Below are 19,644 nucleotides of genomic sequence, written 5' to 3'. Positions count from 1 at the left end.
GGGGAGATTGAGCTTGCTCAGAGCGTTGGTCATATCGAATAGATCTGGTCGTGATGGTCGTCAAGATGCGAATGGGCTGCCCGAAGCTCGTTACCAAGATGTCAAGATGAAGTGAGAAGTCAGAGGGGAGGGGTTCAGCAGAGTTATATATACCGAAGCTCATTGGCCAGGCCTCAGGGTAGGCTGGAAGAAGACATGGCCTAGAAGTGGAAGGACGTCCCATTCCAATAAAGACAATCAATCCAAACACTCCACTCAGACGACCTAGCCCTTTAGCGCCTCCGCTAGCCGACCTAGGAACGCGCCACTCCGCCTTGTCCTTCGCCGCCGGCAGCGGCAGGGGCGCTGTTGCGGATCCGCGGAGAAGGTGGTGTGCCGAAGCGGATGTATTGTCCTCATCAGATACAATGAGTGTGACGGATGGATTGAAAGCTTATTGTGCGGCTTCTCGCGGACAATCCAAAGGTCGTTTCAGACCCCATCAAAGGGGTATTGTCCACTGCCGCCCAAACGGACATACGAGAGACTACCGCCCTCCGGCCCTCGCCGTCGAGCTGCGCTGAGCGGGTTACGTCGTCATTAAGCTCTCGATGAGAGACTGGGTATTGACGACATGGTCGCTGTACCCAAAACAAGGAATGCGGAGCTACATAACATTTTTCGACGCGAGCTGAAGCTTGCGCGCGCGAAGACGGGAGCTATGTACCACTCCGCTTCGCCCTCTGACAACGACATCTCGCTTTCACGCTCAGCCCTAGCCCTCACATACAGAAGGCGTCATCCATACTCACTGCCATGACTGAGCACATTCCGCGCGACAACGACGACCATCACCTACTCTGGTCGCTCGTAATCCCCTATCTCTCATGCCCGGTTCCTCTCCCCCTATCCGAGCCCCCTCGATCAGCTCTCCGGCAACCACACCTAGCCTGCCTTTCCAGGGTTTCCAAGGTCAGTGCATGATATTGCGTCGACCGACAGAGAGCTGACTCGTGCAGACCTTCTTTGAACTCTGCACCCCTCTGCTTTGGACCACCATTGTCACCGACAACCTTCCCAATCTCATCACCAAGATCGACTACTATGCCCTCGACTCCCCCAGTCGGTACACCAAACGTATCCTTGTGGAATACATGGAGAAGGGCGGCGAGGGGACCTACAAGCAGCTTCTCAAAGACGGCCAGTTCTGGAATAGGTGCGGGATGACGCGGGAAGAGAAGGCGCAGTGGTCAATCGGGGACTGCTATCTTGAGGCGGGAAATATGAAGGGGGGAATGGAGGACCTCCTCTGGATGGGGCTGGACCGGACGTTCCCCAACCTCCAATCTATCGCTATTTCATCAATATACGGACATCGGGATACGCTCTGGTCGGCCTACAAGGATACCGCAGCAGCAAATGACAAGTGTGTCAAGGCGGAGCAGGCCATGAAGGCCTTTCATGATGTCTTGTTGGCCGGCAGCAAGATTGACGTGTGCGTGCGAGACTTCTTGGGCCCTCTGTCCTTTTTTGTCCCTCCCGGAACCACCTCCCCCAAAGGCGACTACACGCGGTCCTACCACTTTGGCTCGTCCAACCCGGATTACCATCCCCGTGGACCACCTCAGATCTATCCCCCTCCCAGCCGGCGTCCCCGTTCAATGGCGATCGGACTATGCCGACCTCATCAGCCTCCCCCAAGTCATCAACGTCGTCTCGGTCGCCATCAACCAGCACATTAACGCGCGTGATAGCTGGTCGGATCGGGGCAAATGGCGACCGGTCGACCTCGAGGTCTTTGCCAGCACCGCCCGCTGCGAGGTCGAAGTCATCACTCCGGATGCCAGCAAGATACTCCGCTCGCTCAATCTGGGCAAGCTCAAGCGTGCGGACGATCCGAGCTACTTCATCTTGACGCCGGCTCAGCAGAAGAGTCTGGTCGAGATGAACGCCGGGCGTATGCTGGATGCTATGAAAGAATCTAGCAGGGTCAGAGGGGAGTCGATCAAGTGGAATCTCCAGTCTGACGCGCCTGCTTGTCGGGCGTGTGGGGTATGAGGGAGCGAGGCTGGCGGAGGTGGCGGGATGGCGAGCGAGGGGGAGGATGTCGCAGTGTTGGCCAGGAGGGGGCCGTGAGAGAGGGTGAGGCTCCATGAGCATGGACGATGGAGTGCGTAAGGGGATATCGTGGTCATGAAGACGGATATATCGAGGAGGCGGTCTGACTGGAGGGGGTCTGGTGGACGGAAAGGGGGGTCATCATGGCGGATTGGGGGTCGGGATGGGGCAATGGGGAAGGTGAAGAACGCATGGACTGTCCGTCGGTACCTTAGCAGATCTGGTTAGTTACCCAAGGCAGTCGGTGTGAATATCTTCTACATCTAGGGCACAATGTGATGAACTGCTTTATCATGAGTGAGACGGTAGATCAGCTGAGAGAGATAGTCAGATCGTGAGGAGGGATTGGTACGATATTGTCAGATAATGACGTGGTGGACAGACTCGTCTGACACGACGAGTGTATATCATTCCCAGCTTATCAGCCCCTCTTCCATCACCATGACCGCCTCACCGCCCAAGCCTCACCAACATCGATTTGACCTCCGCCTGACTGACTCTTGACCTATACCCGTCCCCGAACCGCCACCTCAGTCAATCAATCTCTCAATCTCTCAATTCGCCCTCCGTCTCCGCCCCATCAACCCATCTCAAGCTGCCTTCCGCTCCGCCCGCAACACCATACAAAGTGCTCGTCTCACGCTCTTACCCCCGGTCCTTGTGCCACTCCTCAATTCTCCGCTTCCACCATGTCCTCCGATCCCTCCGCCTCCTCGCTGCGCCATGTTTCCCCGGCTTCCCCTGTGTGCTCCGTTTCCCCTGGTTCCGACCCTGAGACTGGGCGCTTGCCGCACGCCGCGCAGATTGGAGCGTCCTCCCCGATACGCCACGTGTACCTGTCCACCGGTTGCTCGCTGTCATCGAGGGCGAAAGCTCGGAGGAACTGTCCGAATCTTTTGGCGATGACCATTCGCACGTCGGGCGGCAAAATGTAGGTCGTGGGCTTTTCCGTCCGAGGCAGGCCGCAAAATTCTTTGACGGTCGGAGACAAGTCGTTGAATGTCATGGTGGACGACGAGCAGAAGATTTCGATGTCCATGGCCTCGCGGACTCTGCCTTCCGTGGCTTCCTTCTCCCTCATCTTGCCATTTGTCATGCACGCGCTTGCGACACCCATGAACGTCTTTGCCCATTCCCTTTTGTCCTCCGATGTCGCTGACCCAACGTACGCCTTTGCTGAAAGGGGGGAGAGGGAGGTGCAGCATTTCCGGCCCGAAATGTGAGGTGAGCAAGAAGGGGGTTTGCTCCAGGGAGGACAGGGGTTTGCCTTGACATCTGCCGTTGCTGGCCGGTAGCGAAAAGGGCGAGAGAGGATCCCGCGTACACACGTGTTTGACGGTGCTGTGGGCGAGAAGTCCAAAGAGTAATGTGTGGCTGGACGATGGGTAGACCTGTTCGGTTTGGTCGCGACGCGCCATGTAATAATCGTCCCATCGGGTATCCCACCCGTACAGAGAGGCCACCGCGATGAACTCTAGGCGGGGAAACACTCGCTTCATGCCCGCCTCCATCCCTCCGGCTCTATACACCGCTGTCAGGGCATGGAGCGTGTTCCGACAGTCCCCCTCTGTGTCTCTCATTCGCGTCTCGTGTAGGTCCTCCGCCGAAAGGCCGATAGATTGCCAGAGGTGATTGGGACCTGCGCAAAGGTCGCCGTACGCCGGTTCCGCCGAAGGTGTAGAGTACTCAATGTAGAGTTTGCGGGTGTACCGTAGGGGATCTGTATTTGACGCGATATCGCAACCGCGCAGGACCATGAGGAGATCATCGGTCACGATCGAGTCGAAAAGCAGGGGGCGACAGATATCGTTGAAACTCTGCGGGGATCAGCTTCAACGCCAGCTCTTATCAGGCCTTGAAACTCACTCTGCAGCACTTGCTTGCGCTGGATAGATCTTGCTGTCGTGGCTCGGTCCGGTCAGGGCGGGAGAGGGGAAGGGGGACGGGCTTGAGTAGGAGCCGGAGGATCAGCAACCATATTTCTCGCGGAATTCGAGAGGTGTCGTAGGCATTAGCAGCTGCCATGATGCCTCAGGGAGGGCCGAGGGTTCGGCTTCGAGCATGGAAGAAGCATCATGCATCAGCGTTCTCCAGCTCGAGAGTCGAGAGCTGTCGGTACCGCCGCGCAAGTTCAGCTGGTAAGTGTTTATCTGAGGATTGATAGGTCTAACCGATACCTCCAGTCGGCCAAACCCTCCACGGTCCTCCTTCGTCGTCCCGTTGCGGGAACCGATGGCATGACACTTTGATGTTTCTCTCAGGCTTGGGTTCGGGATAGCATTTGAACAGCAAGCACTTCTTTAGCTAAGGTTCCAAGCAAGGATATGGCGCCATAAAGCTCATCTAGAACAAACAATCTCATCCTATCGGTGATCTGCACCCCTCCCCGACTGGTCCGACCGATAACTCCTCATTCCTTGTCGCTCAACGCTCATCCTTCACTTCCCCCTCCCCCTCCCCTTTGGCCTCCCCCTCGGCTTACTCCCAGCCTTTCCTCCCCGCTTCGATCCACTCTCCTCCTTGACTTCGGTCTCTTCCACCCCCTCCTCTGCCTCTTCCGCTTCCTCCAGCTTGACCCCCTGCTCCTGCTTGACTTCCTCCTCCACCTTCCTCAACTCCTCATTATCGACCTTGACCAACCTCGGCTCCTTGACGCCTTCATCCCCTATCCCACCATCTCCTTCTTTCTCCACATCGTCCAATTCTATAGGGTTCCCATCCTCATCTACATCCCCAGTCTCCTTTACTTTCCTGCGGTGTCAGCTGATCCCACCAAGTCACCTGATCAGGCCTGCATCGGGGATACATAGCTCACTTTTTGAGACTGCTCTTACGGCCCTTGGTGTGCATGCTTGGAGCAGGGTCTGGCGGACGCAGATTGTCCCAAATGACATCTTCGATCCCACTGTTGAGTCAGCCCGGCCTTCACTTCCATCGTCATTCTCCTGTACAATCCCACTCACTATATCCTGTACAACTCGAACACCGCCTGCTCCTTATCTTTCGCCTCAATCATCAAGTCCACATCATCCGGCAAATCAGGCGGCAAGCGGGCACACCGATCCGAGTGCGCTCGGCGCTCCATGACGCTCACCGCTCCTGGGCGGGGCTCGGACAGATGCTGTTTCATGCGAATACCCCGCTTGGCCCAGGTTTCGGCGATGAGCGGGATGAGGACGGATGGGGGGCGAGAGGAGGGGTAGATCCAGTCGTGGTGCTGAGGGTCAGCTTGACTTGGGTCTGGCGGGAGCAAGGAGAAGGGGACTGTTACATACATAGTCAAAGATTCTGTATGTCAGCTATGCGGTTTACCGGATGCACAGGATAGTGTAGCTTACATAGGTATTTCAAGCTCATTACAGACAGGCATGATATCGTCAACATTATAGCAGATCTACTGTGTCAGCTGTATCCTGTCACCGGAGTGAGAAGAAGGTAGCTCACTTCATCGTTTTCCAACACGAGCCGCTTCTTGACAGCATCGCTCAACCTCGTAGTATAGTTCTCTTTGAACCGCGCGAGCGTCGATTCCTTATCGCCGTAAATCCCGCCCATGTGGATACTGCAAATCAGTACGTGCCACTCCGCCCGTTTCCTCTCCCCTCTTCCTTCCCCACCTATCACCGGCATCCAACAAAGGAAAGCTTTACTCACATCATCACACCATCCTGGTCGAGCCCCATCCGATCCATCATCTCACACTGATAGTCCAGCTCCCTTACGCTCGCCGTAACGACTCCTGGCTTGGGCGATCCAAGCTGAGTAAACTGAAAATCAGCCATGCCCCTCCTGCTCCAGGCAACGGCTAGCTCACCTGTCCCGGATGCGCCGTAAGTCGATGCCCATACTTCCGCGCCAACGCCCCCGCCTCCTTGAGCTCCTTATCCGCAAACTCGAGGTCGTACCCATACTCCGCGTGAGACGCGAATGGGAACATTTCGGAGGAGAGGCGCATGAACCGGATTTTGTTTTGCTCGTTCCACTGCTGGGTAAGCTCTGCCTACTAGGCTGGGTTTCCGGTGAACCAAAAGCTCACCTCGATCATCTTGACAAGGTCTCGGCAGTTCATCAATGCCAACGCCTTGGGCAATTCCATGCCTTCCTCCTTGATACTGGCGATCCGACACGTCCTCGAGCAAAAGACACTATCGGGCTTCTGGGAGCGGAGAACCGTATTGAGGCAGGCATATCCTATCCGGCCTACTCATCAGCCCCTTTTCCCAGTCGCTGCCCGAACCAAGACTTACCCTTGAAAGTAGTCTCCAACCGCTCCACAGCCGGGATATCATAAATCAACTTTGGCACCACCTTGACCTTCCTCTTCTTCTTGACAATCTCATTCCCGTCCTCATCAAACTCCGGCTCATCCTTCGCCGCCATCCTCGACTTCTTCGGCGTGGGCTTCTTGGGTGTGCGTGCTTTCTTGGCTGGTGTAGCCGCCCCATCGGCATCCCCGTCCTCAGCCTCCGCGTCCGGGTCCACCTTGACCTTCTTCCTCGGTGTCTTCTTCTTGGGCGTAGGTTTTGGCGCTGATGCAGGCTCGGCAGTCAGGTCGCTTCCGTCCGACTCGGGCGCACTGAGGTCTGCTTCGGGGGATACTGCCGCCCTCTTCCGCCCTCTGGTGGCTTTCGGCTTTGTCTCCCCTGCCTCAACCATGGGCTCATCTTCACCATCATCTCCTTCGGCCTCTTCGACGTACGTCGGCTTCTTCACTGCCCGCCTCCGACGCGCCAAGACGCTCTTGACCGCTGTGTCGACTACCGACTCCACCTCGCTCTGGACCGGCGGCGGAGTGAGGTCGTCAGCGTCATCCCCCTTGGCCGCCGCTGCTGCCGCTGTTGTTGAAGTACGCTTAGCGCCTCGTTTGGGTGCTGCAGCGCCCGGCTGTTTTCTTGCCATGATGGGCGGCAGGACGGGACGGCAAGCGAGGGGGAGGAAGGGAGTGTGGAACCTCCTTGTAGACTTCAAGGAAGTCGGGGCGAAAACGGGAGGACGGAGAATGGACAGGCGGAGTGTCGTTATCAGTCGGCTCCCATATGGTAAGAGCATCCAATAGTGTTTGTGGTGACAGGGTCGGAGGGGTGTGGTTGTTTGAAAGCGTCAGAGTCAAACAATTCTCGCAGAAAGATCAAAAGCGATCGGTGGGAATCGAGTGACGTCAGCTAAACTCCACATTCCTTGTCACGGACATCGCCGCTACTGGGCGGGTGGTGAGGAGGGTGAGTATACGGCTTGCAGTGCAGATCGGTCCGAGACACCCCCTGCTCTCAGCTTGAGGTACTTGCAGCGTTATACAGCGCATAGATCCAGGTTGTGATGCATGCACGCTCACACCATCCTCCTTATGCACCAAGCAGGATCCACCTTTGCCCCGCATTTCCCCACAGCCAGGCGGAAGCAGAATTTCAGCAGATTCTCTGCGCGTTCAAAGCTCCAGCTTATGGCTGTTTACTTGCACCTCTCCTATAGCAAACTAGTAGCAATCACAAGCCAGCATGACATCTACTGCCCGACGTAACAAAGGCAAAGGCCGCGCAATGGAGGATGAAAAGGTGGTAGCTGCGCTTCCGCTCGGAAAGCAGCTCGCACATACCGGTGCGTCGTTGCCTTCACGTCGAAATGAAAGAACGCTAGAGTCAGTGGCTGATCTCTCAGATAAGGCTGTGCGGGATCGCGCTATCCGTTCTCTCGTGGCTTTCGTCTCACGTGGAGGTGGTGCTGCGACCACTTTGGGCAGCGGCGAGGATATCGACCTTGAAGCCCCTGCGCAGGAGGCCGAATCGAGCAGCTACGTCAGGCTCGAAGACGCCGAGATGGCCAAGCTCTGGAAAGGGTTATTCTACTGTGAGCTTCGTGAAACAGACCCATGGTGCGTCAAGCTGACTTGTAGGTTTCTGGATGTCGGACAAACCCCTCATTCAACAAAGCCTAGCCACCTCCCTCTCCTCCCTCTTACTCTCCATCTCCCCCTCCCTCCCCTCCACCCTCTCCCCCGCCGAATGCTCCTCGGCTCGCCTCTCCGCCTCGCTCGACTACTACCGCGGCTTCTGGGAGGCGATGGTGCGCGAATGGGAAGGTCTCGACCGATTACGGATGGACAAATTCTACTTGCTCATCCGGCGGTTCGTCAGTGCTTCTTTTGGACTGCTGGCGCGGGAAGAATGGAGCCAGGAGGGGGTGGAGGGGATGTGCGAGATTCTGGTCGGGAAGAATGGGCAGGGTCCATTGAAGTGAGTCCTTGCGCATCTCTGCACCGAGAAGGAGCTGACGGTTAGCTACTCCAACCCCAAGATCCCAATCTCCCTATCAACCCATCTATCCGATATCTACCTCTCCGAGCTCGACTCTATCCTCTCCTCCTCTCCCACCCCTGCACCCCTCATTCCCCTCCTCCAACCCTTCATCGCCCTGCTGGCCAACTCGCCTACCCCCGTCGTATACAAACGCCTCATCGATACTCTGTTTGCCCCCCTCCTCGCGGCGCTCTCGACAGGCTCGGCCGATATCGACGCACCGGCCCTCCCAAAGAAGCGAAAGAGGGCGGATGAGGTGTACCCTCATATACTGATGAACTGCAGTACGGGCCACGGAGGGGGCAAGGCGAGCGTGGACGAGCTGAGGAGCGCGCTGTTGCAGGCACTGTTTATGGAGGCTGCGAAAGTGGGAAGCAGGGAGAGTAATCGGAGAAAAATATATCAGTTGTGGCGCGAAGAGGGCGGTGATGACGAGTAGCGAGTGTAGTTGGCAGGTTGATGATGAGATTGATATTGGTACAACATCTACTTGTTCCCTATTCTAGTGAAGATAAGAGGCGTCAACAGCGTTGCTCCGACCGCACACAGGCCCTGAGGCGTCAGCTGATATCCTCAAGCCAAGAGGGGTAACAACTCACGCCTGCAACCAGGAAAAGCATCTCCGGCCTGCCCATCTCTGCAAATACCGCATACACACTTCCCAGCAGGATGGGCGATAGGAGTCTCGCCGCATTGAAGACCATATCCAGCGCCGCGAGGGATTGGCCTGTCTATCAGCCGAGTCCGTCCGAGACCGACGGAAAGACTTACTAGCATGCTCCTCTGGCACCGACGCGACGAACACCGACTTGTACGTCGGATTATCCCCCGCCCCTAGCGCAAAGATCCCAAACGCGACCAAGGCGTGCTTGTAGTCTTGCGCGAGAGAAACACCGACGAGCGATACCGCGTCGATACACACCGAGAGGAAGAGGAGGATGACGTCGAATTGGTTGGCTTCTTCCTGCTTGGCCTCTTTGCTCTCCCCGCCATTGTTTTCCAATAACGGCTGCCTCTCCCCCTCTCCCCCTGAGACCTTCCCCTTGCCCTGCCCGTACTTGTGGAACACCCGCCTCCCCCATCTCTGAATAGAGGGAAAGACGAGCGTGAGGTACCCTCCCTTCGCGAATGCCAGGTACGCCAGCACCCACGCATTCGATTCCGGGTTGAAAGCGAACTTATCCGAAAGGAACAGCAGGCTCGCAGTGACGATAAAGACCGTTCCCGACGTTGTAAAGAGTAGCGAGACCGTGAGGATCGATAAGCGCCAATGCCACCCGTCCGCCTCTTTGCGTGGCAATAGCAGCCGTAGGGGCTTGATGGGTTTGATGACAGGCAAGACGATCGCCTCGATGATTCCCTCTTGCGAGTGGATACTGTCCACCTCGGCCCGTGTATCCGCGGGTAGCGTCTCGGGCACGGCGATCAGGGCGTAGAGGGTAGCGAGGAACTGAGAGCCGAGGGCAATGTAGTATGGGAAAAGGATGATGGGGATGTATCGCGATGAAAGGGCCGAGAGGATGTAGGCGGATCCGGGACCGAGGAGGGTCACGGCCTCGAGAAGGGAGTAGGCTTTTGTCATGCCGCTTTCGGACGAGACGTCGGCGATGGAGAGGGAAGGGACAAAGACGGATTTTGTGGACGCCGAGACGAAGATCCCGTTCAGGGCGAGGAGGAACCAGGAGAGCGTGGGGTTACGGATCATATCTGCTCTCAGCTCCGTCTGTCTTACCTACTGATAAGAAGCTTACAGGCGATGACCATAGAGCCTGAAGCGACCATGGCGAGTAGAGGAAGAATGATCATGAGTGGTCGTCTGCCTGAGCTGTCCGCCCATCGCTGGACGTAGGAGGTGGTCAAGAAGGCTGGGAGTCAGTTCCACCGTCTCGCGTTCTCAATCAGCACCTCGGTTGACTTACAGAATACCCCATCCAGAGTGGCCAGTCCAGCCATGACCGAAGCAGTCAACGCGCCGACATTATGACTGTCGCACCGTCCATCGCCAGGCGAAGGCTGGTGTTCCGCATGCCGGGAGGTATCGTAGATACACATCAAGTAGCGCTGGAGCTTTAGCCTCCTCACTACAAGCTCCTGATGGCAGACTCAAACGTACGACGACATAGAGAGACGTAGCGGCCGTAACGCTCGGTCCTATCGTGCACAAGAACGCATAGGGTAACAGGCGAGTCACCGCAGATTTGGCCTGGGGCGAGGCGGCAGTAGTGGACGAGCCAGCCTCGCTACCTGCGTCCGAGCTGAGTCGTCTGGATGCCATGTCTGTGGCTGTATGAGCGTGAGTGACCGCCGGGTGAGATGGAGAGATAAGATAGAGGGCAAAGTTTGGGTGGGACTAGAGCGATCATTTGCATCGTCATCGCTCGCTGGACATTTCGGCAGTCCGTGCGTCCATCTCATCCCTTCTGCCCTTTTTCGGAGCTTCCAACGTCTCTACCTTCCTTAACGTCGAGCCCAGAGCAATAGTCCATCGCTCAAGAAGGCAGCCATGCCCCCAACGGGCCCTAGAGGCGGTATATTCGCCCCACCTTTCGGCAAGATATACCTCGATCCCTCCTTACCGTCCCACACCGACCTTCTCGCCCTCCTCCGAAAGAACGGTGCCCAGCTGGTCGACACCCCCTCTGACACTTCCTGCCGAATCATTATTCTCCACCCGTCATCTACTGCCAGCTTTGACGCGTACTGTCATCCGGTATGGCTCACTATGGCCGCGAGGTTTCGGTATCTGCGGAAAATACGGGCGGGGGGCGTGGAGGAGTGGAAAGTACGGACGATCGTCTCAGAGGAGTGGGTTGGGAAGTGTGTGGATGCGAACAAGGTCCTGGGAGAGGAAGAGGGATGGGGAGGGTGTAGGAAAGGAGGGTGAGTCGGCTTCCGAGAGAGGGGGACGGAGGCTGATGGTAGACCGCCGATCAGACCTCAAGTCTCGCCGACGGTCCCCGTACCTCGGACCTTCGCTCCTGTCGCTTCCGAAGCTACACCAGCTACTCACCTTCTATCAGCATCAGCGAACACAATCTCATCCTCGACTCAGATGATGGGAGCGGACCCAGAGAACAATGCGTCAGGCTCGTCCCGCTCGACCTCGCTCGCGCCTTCGGGGCGAGGCGAGCCTACCCCTCCCCCGCCTCCTCCCCAGCCAAGGAGCATCGTCCTCGCACCTAAAGCCCCCGCTCTCAACACGTTCAGTAATGACTGGCAACATGAGCGATCCCCGCCGGTCATCCTCGAAGGGTTCAAGATCTTTCTCGATAAGGGACGGTATGGGCGGAAACAGACCATGGCTTCCATCGGGGTGAGTCCCGCTTATCTTCTTCGCTCCGGATAGTCCTGGTGGTCAGATAGAAGCTGACAATATAGAAAAGCAAAGGCTTGGTCGTGCCCACTATCGAAGAAGCGACCCACGCCCTCCTCTCGCCAGTCTTGCGCGCCGAAGCGCAGAACCGCGCCGACACAATCCGAAGAGCCGCAGCTCGGGGGACATGGTGTCTATGCTATGACTGGCTGGAGGAGAGCTGGACGGCGGGCAAGGTGCTGTCGGAGTGGAATTATGTGTATGAGGGCGGGGTGCCAAAGGGTGCAGCAGAAGCTAGAGCTTCCGAGGAGGAAAGCAAGGGCACACCAAAGCCAAAGGTGAGCGACACTGGTCCTTTTGCTGACGATAGGCTTTGGTAGCTGCGGCAAAGCACACAGTCCCGGCTGCAACTCCGGCGTCCCAAGGGTCCTCCGGTCCCGTCAAGGAGAATGCAAAGCGCAAGATGCCAAATGAGCAGCTTTGCCAGATCTTTCGAAACGCCCAAGCCTTCTCGTTGAAGGATGGCGAGAACAAGAAGACTATGATCCAGAAGCTCGTCGCCGATGTGAGTTCATCTTTTTCTACGAGTCGCCGTCAGGTCAGGTCAGGTCAGGTCAGGTCAGGTCAGCACTGAAGCTGCAGCATCCGGAGTACACCGAACACACCTTTCTCTACCTCTATTCAAGCTGGAAAAACAGCACGCATCGCTTCTCCCCTTACGCCAAGGACGTCGAGTACAAGAAGCATACCGCCCTATTCGCCCCATTACTTGCTCTTGTACGGACCGGCGTTTCCCTCGGCGATATCGCTACTCGACTCGCATCCGATCATCCGGCTTACGGATTCTCGGCCCAGGCGTGGGAAGTCCATCTCGGAAACTACCTGCGTGACCTCGAACCTCACCATTGGACCAACACGAGTCACAACCGGCGCATGGAACTGGTGACGATCTTCAAAAGAGATCATGATCGCTCGGAATTGAAGTACGTGGATGTCATTGCGGATGTAAGCAAAAAAGTGGGTCTTAGGTGCTGGTTTGGTAGGGCGGGGCTGATGGACAGACTGGGGAATCGCGCCCATATGTCGACAAGATTTATAGGCTGTGGCGTCTCGGTCAATTGAAGGATGTCCCGGATGACGCACAGCCGTCGGCGATGGTGAGGTCCGAAGGCGTTACGGAGGCCGGCGCTGAGGCTGGTGTGGATGGGGAAGGGGACGGGAACACACCGGGCTTGACGGCTGATCGGGCTTCATCGTCAAGTTCGGTCAAGCGGAAGGCAGTGGGCAGCTCGGGGAATGGGAGATCAAGGACAAAGCGGGCAAGAGAGGACGAGGAGGACGAGATGATGCTGGATATAGAGCTGGAGGTGGGGCCGGACGAACCTATTACGAGGGCGGCGGCGAGGAGGGAGAAGATGGCGGCGGAAGTCACGGATTTGTGCTTTAGCTCGGGGGAGGACGATTATGAGATATAGGATAGGAGAAGAGAGACCTGGCGATAGGTGATGTATGCAGAGGCGCTGTGCGTGGCTAATATGACAGGGCGCTGGCAGCCCATCATGCATAATACAAGTGCTCGCAGCCAGCTAGAAATCCTTGGGTCTCCCGCCAGCGCCAAGCGAAATGCGCTTTGCGACGCTCACCTGACCTGATTATCAGCATCGATCTCGACCCAAAATCGACCAACTTGCGTAGTCCGCGCCGAAAGGCAGGTTGGGGCGCACTCCCACAGTATCGTGAACAGACACTCGAAAGATGGTATCGCCGGGCGTCTGGTGACGACTCTGGTCTGCGTTCGCGGAAAAGATGACCCCTCGACCGTCGCACGCCCCCGGCTTCCCGTCCCGGTTGCAAAACTCGCAAGAGTTGACCAGCATCATCGGCGGGTCGAGCGAGATAGCGGTCATCTCGTAGATTGGCGCCATAGCGACGTTCGCCCGGTGACAGGGGACGCCCTTCTTACTGATACATCAGCTGGTACTCCTAGTCGCAGAGCTGTCTACTCGCCACAGCGCGTGCGGCGGAGAGGCGTAGTAGTCTCCCTTACCTGCTGCTCCCGGATCGACCGCAGCTCTATTCGCCGCCGACACCACCGAGCTACGGAGCCACCAGGACGTCCAGACCCCATAACCGGGCGTTCTGATGTGCTTTCAGCACCGTGGACCAGTCCGCGGCGAGGTCGCCCATGTCTCCTTGTCGACAGGCAGGTCAGCGGTGGACAGAGAGACATCGAGAATTCGCCCATACTTTTGGGCGAGGGATGGTTCGACTTGGGGGACACTACGAGTCAGCTTGGTCCAGAAATCCCAGTCGCAGTGGTGCAGTGTTGGCTCACGTAGTACGATCGACGTCGATGAGTGGAGGCGGGGCATTTCGTTGCGCAGGTCCTCGGCTGGACCACGGCGGCTCTTCTTCAAGTACGCGGGCTTGGGATGCAGTATCTTGGAAAATGGTAGGACCGGCGCACAGCCCTCTCTGGGCTTGATAGCTCCGCCCCATCCCCCCTCTCTGGTCCCACCCATGTCACCTTGGCGACAGCCGGGGCAGCGGAGATTGGCAGTGGTGGGGGAGGCATCGTTGCCACCAAGAGGATTTGAAGCCCTAGCATATCAGCTGATGATTAGGGGATGACGCTGAGTCGCGAACTCACTGTTGCACCAGAAAGGCTCGCAACAGAGCTCGTCTGGGGGAGCTGGGCGTCAGCATTGCCGCAGTGCTGCTTTTAACTGAGAATGAGCAACTTACAAGCTTTCTTTTTCCTCCCTCCAGGAGCCAGATACGCGTAGACCAAGGCCTCTCGAGTATATCAGTCCAGGATCCCGCGACTGGATTATGAAATGACTCACTTGCGATAACGAGCCAGTGGGCGGCGTCGACCACTAGTCCCCCTCCGAGCCCCGTCGTCGGCTTCGATGAGTGGAAGATGACATCTTCCGGATCGATACGGTACTCCGGGTGCTCGGGGTAGTGAGAGACCCAGTATCCACCCAGTGGTCCGGAGAGGGCGGGACCAGGAACCCCGGGATCGCCGACCATTCCAGCTCATACTCCGTCATTTGGGCTTTACGGGCGGCCTGTCTCTGCTCCCTCAACACCACATCAGCCAGGATCGCGTCCGCGATTTTAGCCCTCAGCTCTGGCGTCCAGTTTGCACCTGTATGTCAGTGTTATCCCTACCAAGCGATCACGGTGCGAAACGGAAACCCACGGGCATCAGCATTCAATATCTTGATGCGAGCTTTTTGCTCCGGCGAATATACAGAGCCTGATCCTCAGCCATATCCACAAACACGCTCGGAGGCCATGACAGTCGTGGGAATAGAATGGACTTGCGTGCCTTCTTCAGCTTTTTCAGCTGGGCCGCCCTCTTGTCGATGGATACACCGGCCATTCCCTTCCGAATCTGTAGAGGAGAAGGATGTATAGAGGTACGAGGAGGAGAGAGGGGAAGAAGCAAGGAGCAAGAAGGTTGAGGGAACCACAGAAGCAATATTCTGGTTCCGATGGAAGGGGCTTAGTAGCTCGGTCCCTGCGGCGGCCCGCCCATCTGAAGAGCTGCATCTGGAGTATAGTACCGACGCCCGCCCGGCTCAGAGGCAACACCCAGAGATGCTATCAGTCTGTCCGCAACAAAGGGAGTTAGGACAGTAAGCGGTCAGCAGTGTACACGGTCAAGGCAGCAGGTCAGTCGCCCGGGTTTGCGGACCGGGGCCAAGGTCGAAGGGCGGGTCTGACGGGACGGGCAGACGTTGCCCTTTGGCCGCAAAAAGGACGATCTGGCAGCTTCCGCAGCACAGGACAAGGGCTGTTCAGCTTACAGTACTGAACATGGTCGATACTTCGAGGAAGAGAGGTGAAGCTTGAAGCTTGAACGAGACTTGTTCCACATTCCTCAACCGGTTATCGCCTCACCCGACTCTACCTTTTTACCCGCTTTTCACCTTGCAATGACGCCCATCGCACGGCGATGCTCTGACGCCATGTTGCCTGTCCGCGCCCTTTCTGAAGCTGGCGCGGGGATATTCATCACCAAGACTGGCGAGCCTTTATCAATATATGTCGACCCCGCCCTAACATCCGCTTTGACCATTACGAACCTCATAAAGAAACACGGCGGCCTCGTCTGTCCTTCTCCCACCAATAGCCAGGTCCTCATCATCAGTCCTGTATCGACCGGTATCTTCGACGGGCACTGCCACCCGCTCTGGCTCCCTCTCTCCCAGCGGCTGAGACATCGGAGACGCGTACGCGCGGGCGGAAGGGAGAAGTGGAAGGAAGGGGTGATTGTTCAGGAAGAATGGGCTGGGGAGTGCGTGCGCAGGGGGAGGGTTCTAGGGGCGGAGGATGATTGGGGTGGGTACCAGAAGGGAGGGTGAGTCTAACATTGGGGATTGACCAGCTTTGATCGAGAAAGGCTATTCTGCTGCATGATGAGCGGTATAGATGGGACAGACAAGATGGGATATAGCTGAAATGGAGTGTGCTGATATCTCAGACCCCCGGTCACTTCCTCAGCTCCGACTACAACCTCAGCAATCCATCCAGCTGTCTTCGATCTCAGCCTGCTCCGAAAGCGTTCCGCCACTCTGCCGGGCGACCGTATTCTGGGATCCACATCATCTGCTGCCCCAACCGCAGAGATCGCCGAATCCCCTCCTGATCACAACACGTCCGTCTCATCATCGGGGACTCTAAGCGGTACTGCGTCCGACCCAAAGACAGCGCCGAAGCGTGCATTCTCGGTGATGACCAGCGGTACACCCGAAGCGGGACCAGTGAGTTTGCCGGGCAGGCAGCTCGGAGCCTACTAGCTGACCGGTTGCCAGTCTACTTCCCTCGCTGTTTCACCGCCCATGCCACAAGATGAAGTGTTCAAGAAGATACGGGTGCAAACTCCTCTGGTACTCGATGAGATGATGGGCCGCGCGCACCCACATGGCCTGAAGGACGGCCAGGACAGGATTACAGTGCATCGACTTTTGGGCGAGATGGTGAGTTCGCGATAGCCATATGAAATACCGGACAGGATGGTGCTGACATATAGTACCCGTATAGTAAGAAGACATGGGCAAAACTCTATAGGTCCTGGCGCATGCAGGACGGTCGGTTCGCCCAAGGTCGCCTACCAGATGGTGATTACATGAAGCATATCGACATCCTCGACCCTCTGCTGCCGTTCATTCGCCAAGGCGTCTCGGTAGACGATCTCGCCACTGGGTTGGCCATCGACTCGCCTTCGACGACGCAGTCAGGGTGGCAGGTTAGAATCCGCGCTTGGTTACGTACCTTACCGCCTAATGACCCGGTATTGCAGTCGGAAGTGCGGAAGCGCGCGGCGGACAAACGGAGATTGGAGGTGTCCAAGATCTTCAAGGTGTCGTATGACGTGCCGGGTATCAACGCAGAGGTTGTCGGCGCAGAATTGTCTGACACTGTACGTCATCATCCTCGGTCGAGAGTGTGGCTGATCGACAGTTTCCATACAGGCCTCAGGCTATCGCAGTATATTATCGCGAGTGGAGAATCCGAGCCCCTCGCTTCAGGTTCATACCCCACGAGTTCCAATCGACGATCCCCATTCGCCCTCCGCAAGACCCGACAGATTGGCTGGGCTCAGAGGATGCGGCAGACTCGACATCGCAGCGGAAGGCTAAGTCGTCAGCAGCTAGCAGCGGCAAAGCTCATCCCAGCCTAGTAAGGTCAATGAGCGCGGCGGGGTCGGAGATCGCGAGGGATGAGGGGACGGAGGTGGTGTATCTCGACTTTGGCTCTGAGGAGGATGAGAATGACTACTAGAGTCTCGAAGGAGTGTAGATTCCGGGTCTTAGGTAGCGGGCAGCGTCTGATATGAGTCTTGACTGCCGTCTTCTGTAAAAACTTTTGCCCAACTCCACATGCATTCCCCGTTGACGGTGAATTACGTCACCCTCAAAGCCCCTCCCTCTAGAGGCGGTGATGGTCAGCGTGGATTGGATTGCGAGATGTGCGGAGGCCGGAAGACTATTGGGAGAGGAAGATGGCTGGGCAGGGTGTAGAAAGGGAGGGTGAGCGAGATGAAGCCTCATGATTGCTTGGACCGGTCTGACATCCCAGTGCTCCTGTCACGTTAGCCCAGGTCGAGCGGACGACATCCACCCCTCAGCCCTCGAACATCAATCCAGCAAGCGAACAGACTGCTCCTACGGCTCCTCTCCAACCGGAACCTACTGCACGGACTCGTGCCATTTTCTCGCCCTCGTCCTCGGACGTGGCTCCTCTTTCACTTTCCCCGAGTGGGGATCTCGGCCTATCGGCGTCACTCCAATCTGCCAGAGAAGCGCGCCTGCGACGGTCAGAGGAGACCAGACTCTTGGTATTGAGGATATTCAAGCGGGATTTTGATCTGCCAGGGATCTCGGGTGGGACGGTCGGGGCAGCTGTGGCGAAAGAGGTATGTCCAGGTACCGCTTAAGCTGATAGATAGACGGGCCTCCTGCCGCAAAGCATCGGAGTCTGGTACTTGAAGTGGAAGAAGCGGGATGAGAGCTACAAGAATGTTCCAGAGGAGTTCCAGCCGAGCAGGAAGAAGAAGGGCGGAGGTGTGAAGGGGCACACTCCACCACGAGCATCGTATCAAAGCGTCACACGGGTAGCCGTCCCCGCTAAGCGCAAGGCCCCTATGCTGGAGAAGGACACCACTCGCCAGGTAAATTGTCGTGCTCATTTGTCGCAGCATTCGCTGACTCTCTCAGGTCCGGGAGGCTCCCACTCCTCCCACTGCAAATATACAGCCCCGCAAACCATCATATGAACCGGGAGAAGAAGACGCCCGAGGAGCTACATGAGCTCATGCGCCGAGCTCATCCCCTTGCTCTCAAGGATGACGCAGGCGCAGAGGATGCGCTCCGCTGGCTTCACAAGGAGGTGAGTCGAGACTCGTTCAGCGCTGACCGCAGTGTGCTGAATACAGCAAACAATCTTGGCCTAAGATGTATCGAGAGTGGCGTCGTGGAGAAGGTCGCTTTGCCCAGCTCGATTTTGATACCTACCATACCAAGCACTCGGCCATTTTCGACCCACTTTTACCTCGTATCCGACAGGGCGAATCCGTCGACCGGCTGGCCGCTGAACTCTCAAAAGGCATGTCGACTGCTGTCTGGACAACCCGACTGACCGACTGGCTACGTACCCTCCCGCCGAATGTCCCACTTCCCCAACAAGACCTGTCGAAGCAAGAGGCAAACAAGAGAAGGCTGGCAATGGCAAAGCTGTTCAAGCAGGGTTACGACGTACCTAATCTCAAGCTGGCGAATGTCGGAGAGGAGCTGGCGCAAACAGTAAGCCAGGGTGCGGGCTAGGCTGATACAATCACAGTGCGAGTACGGCGCTACGACCGTCTCTTCCTATTATAGTCTCTGGCGGGCTCGACATCCACGATTCGCCTTCCTTGATGAACAGTTCCAACCCACACTGGCCGTCTACCCCCCTCCAGCGCCGGCACGCCAACCGGCTGCACTCTCTTCCCGGGAGGCGCCCAGCGCCATGTCGACTGGTCAGGCTTCGAGGAAACGACGAAAGACAACGGGCGTCGCGCAGCTATCGGGCGGAGACAGGCATGAGGTCGTGCGATCTACGTTGTTGGGGATGGAAGAGGAGGAGGAGGATGTTTCGGAGAAGTGCCTCAGCTCGGACGGGAGCGCGTATGGGAGTGTTTACGAGTGCTAGGGATGGAGCTGGATATGTTAAGGTGGACCGGGATCTTGGCTGGATGTCATACATATCTACCAACTAGGTTGCTACCACGAAGCTAAGCGCTTGGGCTTGTCCATCTTGGACCGGATCGCCGACCTCGGGCATCGGGCCGCGACGAACCTGCTCCGCATTCCTCAAGTTTGCCTCTCGCCTTCTTCAGATTCCATCAACCAACGTTAACAGTCTTGATTCCCGGCGAGACTGTGGCGC

At 57.1% G+C, this 19,644-nt stretch overlaps 9 protein-coding genes across 9 annotated transcripts; 5 read left to right on the top strand and 4 right to left on the bottom strand.

The window, feature by feature from the left end:
- Nucleotides 1-795: 795 nt before the first annotated feature.
- MKK02DRAFT_41914 (uncharacterized protein) lies at nt 796-2,037 on the top strand (the record flags this gene model as incomplete). The annotated part of the gene is made up of 3 exons (XM_053091767.1): nt 796-951; nt 999-1,474; nt 1,608-2,037. The coding sequence occupies 3 exons, from the start codon at nt 796-798 to the stop codon at nt 2,035-2,037; spliced, it is 1,062 nt and encodes a 353-aa protein (XP_052948664.1).
- Nucleotides 2,038-2,767: 730 nt separating this feature from the next.
- MKK02DRAFT_41913 (uncharacterized protein) lies at nt 2,768-4,122 on the bottom strand (the record flags this gene model as incomplete). The annotated part of the gene is made up of 3 exons (XM_053091766.1): nt 2,768-3,381; nt 3,422-3,914; nt 3,964-4,122. 3 exons carry the CDS (start codon nt 4,120-4,122, stop codon nt 2,768-2,770), a joined length of 1,266 nt encoding a protein of 421 aa, XP_052948663.1.
- A 413-nt stretch (nt 4,123-4,535) lies between these two features.
- On the bottom strand, nt 4,536-6,996 carry MKK02DRAFT_21759 (putative UV-damage endonuclease; the record flags this gene model as incomplete). Its single annotated transcript, XM_053086463.1, has 9 exons — nt 4,536-4,848; nt 4,913-5,002; nt 5,061-5,314; nt 5,373-5,385; nt 5,436-5,491; nt 5,542-5,659; nt 5,752-5,864; nt 5,912-6,093; nt 6,345-6,996. The coding sequence occupies 9 exons, from the start codon at nt 6,994-6,996 to the stop codon at nt 4,536-4,538; spliced, it is 1,791 nt and encodes a 596-aa protein (XP_052948662.1).
- A 596-nt stretch (nt 6,997-7,592) lies between these two features.
- Nucleotides 7,593-8,829, top strand: MKK02DRAFT_22067 (nucleolar protein,Nop52-domain-containing protein; the record flags this gene model as incomplete). The annotated part of the gene is made up of 5 exons (XM_053086512.1): nt 7,593-7,692; nt 7,753-7,812; nt 7,858-7,941; nt 7,988-8,327; nt 8,373-8,829. The coding sequence occupies 5 exons, from the start codon at nt 7,593-7,595 to the stop codon at nt 8,827-8,829; spliced, it is 1,041 nt and encodes a 346-aa protein (XP_052948661.1).
- Nucleotides 8,830-8,876: 47 nt separating this feature from the next.
- On the bottom strand, nt 8,877-10,665 carry MKK02DRAFT_41910 (major facilitator superfamily domain-containing protein; the record flags this gene model as incomplete). Its single annotated transcript, XM_053091765.1, has 6 exons — nt 8,877-8,942; nt 8,990-9,117; nt 9,162-10,097; nt 10,142-10,255; nt 10,310-10,451; nt 10,504-10,665. The coding sequence occupies 6 exons, from the start codon at nt 10,663-10,665 to the stop codon at nt 8,877-8,879; spliced, it is 1,548 nt and encodes a 515-aa protein (XP_052948660.1).
- Nucleotides 10,666-10,893: 228 nt separating this feature from the next.
- On the top strand, nt 10,894-13,178 carry MKK02DRAFT_41909 (uncharacterized protein; the record flags this gene model as incomplete). The annotated part of the gene is made up of 6 exons (XM_053091764.1): nt 10,894-11,270; nt 11,313-11,703; nt 11,769-12,041; nt 12,074-12,268; nt 12,346-12,708; nt 12,765-13,178. The coding sequence occupies 6 exons, from the start codon at nt 10,894-10,896 to the stop codon at nt 13,176-13,178; spliced, it is 2,013 nt and encodes a 670-aa protein (XP_052948659.1).
- A 111-nt stretch (nt 13,179-13,289) lies between these two features.
- Nucleotides 13,290-14,739, bottom strand: MKK02DRAFT_41908 (uncharacterized protein; the record flags this gene model as incomplete). Its single annotated transcript, XM_053091763.1, has 8 exons — nt 13,290-13,351; nt 13,391-13,665; nt 13,951-13,983; nt 14,039-14,178; nt 14,231-14,304; nt 14,354-14,395; nt 14,449-14,499; nt 14,550-14,739. The coding sequence occupies 8 exons, from the start codon at nt 14,737-14,739 to the stop codon at nt 13,290-13,292; spliced, it is 867 nt and encodes a 288-aa protein (XP_052948658.1).
- Nucleotides 14,740-15,683: 944 nt separating this feature from the next.
- On the top strand, nt 15,684-17,499 carry MKK02DRAFT_41907 (uncharacterized protein; the record flags this gene model as incomplete). Its single annotated transcript, XM_053091762.1, has 6 exons — nt 15,684-16,075; nt 16,199-16,478; nt 16,530-16,694; nt 16,748-17,137; nt 17,179-17,360; nt 17,394-17,499. The coding sequence occupies 6 exons, from the start codon at nt 15,684-15,686 to the stop codon at nt 17,497-17,499; spliced, it is 1,515 nt and encodes a 504-aa protein (XP_052948657.1).
- A 159-nt stretch (nt 17,500-17,658) lies between these two features.
- MKK02DRAFT_41906 (uncharacterized protein) lies at nt 17,659-19,407 on the top strand (the record flags this gene model as incomplete). The annotated part of the gene is made up of 6 exons (XM_053091761.1): nt 17,659-17,747; nt 17,797-18,133; nt 18,167-18,388; nt 18,502-18,606; nt 18,639-19,019; nt 19,057-19,407. 6 exons carry the CDS (start codon nt 17,659-17,661, stop codon nt 19,405-19,407), a joined length of 1,485 nt encoding a protein of 494 aa, XP_052948656.1.
- Nucleotides 19,408-19,644: the final 237 nt, after the last annotated feature.

This window comes from Dioszegia hungarica (genome assembly GCF_025882075.1).
Source record: "Dioszegia hungarica strain PDD-24b-2 chromosome Unknown MKK02contig_5, whole genome shotgun sequence".
Taxonomy (NCBI): domain Eukaryota; kingdom Fungi; phylum Basidiomycota; class Tremellomycetes; order Tremellales; family Bulleribasidiaceae; genus Dioszegia; species Dioszegia hungarica.
The sequence above is the reverse complement of the archived record's forward strand: the minus strand, read 5'-3'. Positions and strand labels throughout refer to the sequence as shown.